Genomic DNA, 5,000 nt, shown 5'->3' on the forward strand with positions numbered 1-5,000 from the left:
GGAAAAGTGAGAAGCAGAGAAAGAGGGAGGGAGGGAGGGAGGGAGGGAGAGAGAGAGAGAGAGAGAGAGAGAGAGAGAGAGAGAGAGAGAGAGAGAGAGAGAGAGAGAGAGAGAGAGAGAGAGAGAGAGAGAGAGAGAGAGACAGGCAGGTAGGTAGGCAGGCAAGAAGGGAGGGAGGGATGTGGGAGGGAGGAAGAGAGGGAGTGATGGAGATAGATAGATAGACTGATAGATAGATAGAGAGAGATCGAAAGGCAAAGAAACCGAAATGCACATAAACACTACCTTCCCTTATGCATTACGAACGTTCGGAAAAGAAAAAGAAAAAGAAGAAGGAGAAAAAAAGAAAAAAAAAGTCAAGGAAGTCCCCCAGCGTCCCGAGACATATGCCGGCGAGGGATGACAATAAGATGCCCGGATGTAGTTTCGCGATGCCCCGCCAGGGAATTTTCGCGACGCCGAGGGACGCTCCGTCGATTCGGCACAATGAGCTATTGTATAATTCGGATTCAGGGTTTATTATTCGCCCGAGAATGAGTCTCTGCAGCGAAGGCGTCCGACTCCCCTGCGAGTGAGTCATGAATGGAAGGGATCTTATGTACGTTTGAGTCGTCCCCATGAATGAGTCTTGTAACCGTATGGAATGGGGGTATGAGGGACCTTTGACTCGCCTCTGAATGAGTCACACATCGGTACAGAATGGGTTTTAATCTATTGTACGGTCGACTCACTTAAATGAGTCCCAATAAATTATGGAATAGCTTTTAATCTTCTGAACGTTTTACTCACCTGAATAAGTCTCAAAAAGTTTGGAATAGGTCTTCATCTTTTGTACGTTTGACACATCTCATAAATGCGCCACCCATCTGTATAGAATGGGTTCTAATCTTTTGTACGTTCGACTCATCTTAAGAATAAGTCTCATAGATGTATGGAATAGGCTTGAATCTTTTTTTACGTTTGACTCGCCTATTAAATGTGTTACATTCATCTTTGTGTACACATTACTGTGTTTGTGTTTGTGTTCAACATTTGTTTATACTTTTGTACGTTCTAAGCTTTTGTACGCGTTTGACTCGAGCCGTGAATGAGTCATCTCTATCCAGTGAAAGGACTCCTATGCTATCGACTCATAAGTAATACACAGTATGCATATTATGGCTTCTAACAGGCCTACACTGTTTACTTGTCCTATCTGTAAATAAGCCACAGCAATGAACACAATATCCTCTAGGTGAAGGCAAGAATGCGGCAGTAGTCCTTTCTTTCCACGCTCCAAGACGTCAAACAGCATTCTTTAAATCTCTAAAACTATACACATTAGACGCTAACATGGCGGAGCAATAATGCTTACCCCCCCTTTACTAAATGCGAGGAAACAACACCTAGAAACAGAAGACTGGTCGATATGATACGTAGGTTCGTGTTTTCTTTGCTATTTGTAACTAAGTATATTCTTAGCTTACTTTCTATTCGATGAAAGTAAAGATGATGATGGTGATATTAATGATAATAATAATAACAACAACAACAACAATAATAATAATGATAATAATAATAATAATAATAATAATAATAATAATAATAATAATAATAATAATAATAATAATAATAATAATAATAATAATAATAATGATAATAATAATAATAATAATAATAATAATAATAACAATAACAACAAAATAATCATGATGATGCTGATAATAATAATGATGATAATAAGGATAATCATAATAGCAATAAGAGCAATAATAATAGAAATAATAAAGGTAGTTCTAGACTAGGCAAAGACAAAGTCTCCTGTGTTTGTTTACCGCAAAGACAACACCTACTCCCCACCTCCCTCTTAAAAACGAAGCAAAAACTAAACAAGAACCTTTGATTAATGTCGCGACACATACATAACTCGCGACATATTCACGTACATATGTATATATTTCAAATCTTAGTTCATAATTTGTTTCAGGTGTATATCCAACTTTTCAGTCAAATTCTTACATAGATATTCTTACAAAATCTAGCATGCACTACAATACCACTAAAACTAACGACTATGATTAAAATGAAAATAAAAACAACCAAAACTATCGTGCTGTACCTTTCAGCAAAACAAAAACTGTAAGACTGTACGCTGAAGTTCAGTAAAAGATTGAGAGTCTTTGACGCTCAAAAGAGGGGCAAACTGGAGGTCTGACACTTAATTAGGGACAAACTAGAAGTCTGAACCTCAATTAGGGACCAACTGGAGGTCTGACACTTAATTAGGGACAAACTAGAAGTCTGAACCTCAATTAGGGACCAACTGGAGGTCTGACAATTAGGGACAAACTAGAAGTCTGAACCTCAATTAGGGACCAACTGGAGGTCTGACACTTAATTAGGGACAAACTAGAAGTCTGAACCTTAATTAGGGACCAACTGGAGGTCTGACACTCCAAAGAGGGACAGAAACAAGTCCGACACTCATTTAAGGACAAACTGGAAATGTGACACTTAAAAGAGGGACAGAAGCAAATCCGCCACTCGCGTAAGGAGCAAGCTGGAGTGCATTGTGTTTATTGCAACTGTTGTGAAGAGATGAGGAAGAATGAATACATCTTGTGTTGTGAAGATATTCGTCCTCAGACTAAGCGGAGGCCTGACACTCAGGAAGAGATTGACAGACACCGAGGAACGAACAACGATAGACCATAAAACCCCCATCACTCGCGTCTGACACTTAATGAAACATAACGACAACCTGACAACCCCATTTTTGGAGGGGGGAAAACAATAAAAAAAAAAAAAATCAGCAGGAATTGGGTACACACTGACGACTAGACCGCATCAGAGGCTGACAGTCATCAAGGGAAGGTACTAACTTGACGAGGGTGAGGTTCTCCCGGGGGATTCCCTTCAGGTCCTTGATGGTACAAGTTCCACCTCCAAACTCGTAATTGGGGTTGTACTCGGTGACCATCCGGCGCGACTCGGCTCGGATCGTGTGCAGCTGGTCGTCGGGTCCTCGGGAGAACTCGCGTCGCATCAGGTCGAATTTCTTGCGCTGGTATCGGTTGTCTGTTCGGTGGGAGGCGAGAGAGGGAGAGGCGAGAGAGGGTTTGGAATGGGGAGGTGAGAGAGGGAGAGGCGAGGGAGGGTTTGGAATGGGGAGGTGGAAAGGGGAGGTGGGAGGTGGAGAGGGAGAGGCGAGAGAGGGTTTGGAATGGGGAGGTGGGAGGGGAGGTGGGAGGTGAGAGAGGGAGAGGCGAGAGGGGGTTTGGAATGGGGAGGTGGGGGGAGGTGGGAGGTGAGAGAGGGAGAGGCGAGAGGGGGGTTTGGAATGGGGAGGTGGGAGGGGAGGTGGGAGGTGAGAGAGGGAGAGGCGAGAGGGGGTTTGGAATGGGGAGGTGGGAGGGGGAGGTGGGAGGTGAGAGAGGGAGAGGCGAGAGGGGGGTTTGGAATGGGGAGGTGGGAGGGGGAGGTGGAGGTGAGAGAGGGGGAGGCGAGAGGGGTTTGGAATGGGGAGGTGGGAGGGGGAGGTGGGAGGGGGGTGGAAAGCGGGTGGGAGGGGAGGTGGGAGGCGAGAGAGGGAGAGGCGAGAGAGGGTTTGGAATGGGGAGGTGGGAGGTGAGAGAGGGAGAGGCGAGGGAGGGTTTGGAATGGGGAGGTGGAAAGGGGAGGTGGAAAGGGGAGGTGGGAGGGGGAGGTGGAAGGTGAGAGAAGGAGAGGCGAGAGGGGTTTGGAATGGGGAGGTGGAAAGGGGATGTGGAAAGGGGGGGTGGAAAGCGGAGGGGGGAGGGGGAGGTGGGAGGTGAGAGAGGGAGAGGCGAGAGAGGGTTTGGAATGGGGAGGTGGAAGGGAAGGTGGGAGGGAGAGGAGAGGCGAGAGAGGGTTTGGAATGGGGAGGTGGAAAGGGGAGGTGGGAGGGGAGGTGGAAGGGAAGGTGGGAGGGAGGGGGAAGGGAGAGGAGAGGGAGAGGCGAGAGGGGTTTGGAATGGGGAGGTGGAAAGGGAGGTGCGAGGGAGAGGGGAGAAGGGGTGTGGGAAGGGGAGGTGGGAGGGAGAGGTGAGAAGGGGGACATGAGAGGGAGAGTGGGACGGGGGAGGTGAGAGGGAGAGGGTGAAGGGAGGGGAGAGTGAAGGAGAGTTAGAGGAAGAGGGGGACGGAGAGGTGATAGCCAGAGGGGAGGTGGGAGGTAGAAAGCAGAGGTGAGAGCGAGACGGAATGTGAGTGGAGGGGGAAGGGGGGGGGGTGGAAGAAGAGAAAAAGATGAAGGAATGTGGAAGGGGAGGTGGAGGGAGGAGGAAAGTGGACGGGGAGGAGAAAATGGGAGTGGAGGAGAGGGTGAAAGAGGGAGAACAAGAAAGAGAGGAATGATCAATTAATGTCACTATTCTAATGGGCTAACATAACATAATATCCTCATCTCATACATGACACCAAATCATATCATATATGGCATGTTAAGACCTATTATCATGATATGAGGAATTCTAGTATACACGAAAGTCGAAATAAAATCATCCACATAAAGTCATCCACTTAAACATTAAAATCTAAATTTATGTTGAACCCAAAACCAAAATCCATTTAAAACTCCAATTTCCTATAATAGCTAAAAAAAAAAAAAAAAGTATGTGGCAAGAGCCGCAAGGGTTCCTAATTACTCTAATTATGGTATCCTAGCAAAAGCAAATTCTAATATTCTTTTTTATCCACTTTGTATCCTATAAGCGCATGGCAGTAATTAGATGTCATATCTCTGAGAAAACACGCCACACATTTTCAGTAACTTCACCTACGCTTTCTATTCATCTAAATCTTCAAAATTGATTGGTTTATTTATTTTATTTATGGCATTTCTCCTATTAAGCTTCTGGATGAATCTTTCATTTGGCTGTAGATATGTAGTTTCATGTGGTCGAGTTTCCCCGTATCGAATATCAGACAAGTGATAAAATCTACGGTAAACACAACCCGCATTTCACATATTTCCGATGTAATACTATTATCTAATGCTT

The 5,000-nt window shown here is 45.3% G+C and overlaps 1 protein-coding gene across 1 annotated transcript in view; it reads right to left on the bottom strand.

Annotated features, from left to right (window-relative positions):
* LOC113829085 (ALK tyrosine kinase receptor-like) overlaps window positions 1–5,000 on the bottom strand; it is a gene marked incomplete at its 5' end in the record, with an annotated part of 95,408 nt that overhangs the window by 76,020 nt on the left and 14,388 nt on the right. Inside the window, 1 exon segment of the mRNA XM_070117352.1 lies at window positions 2,862–3,057. Within this exon segment, the coding sequence (XP_069973453.1) occupies window positions 2,862–3,057 (196 nt within the window).

The sequence above is a fragment of the Penaeus vannamei genome, chromosome 40, assembly GCF_042767895.1.
Source record: "Penaeus vannamei isolate JL-2024 chromosome 40, ASM4276789v1, whole genome shotgun sequence".
Lineage (NCBI taxonomy): Eukaryota > Metazoa > Arthropoda > Malacostraca > Decapoda > Penaeidae > Penaeus > Penaeus vannamei.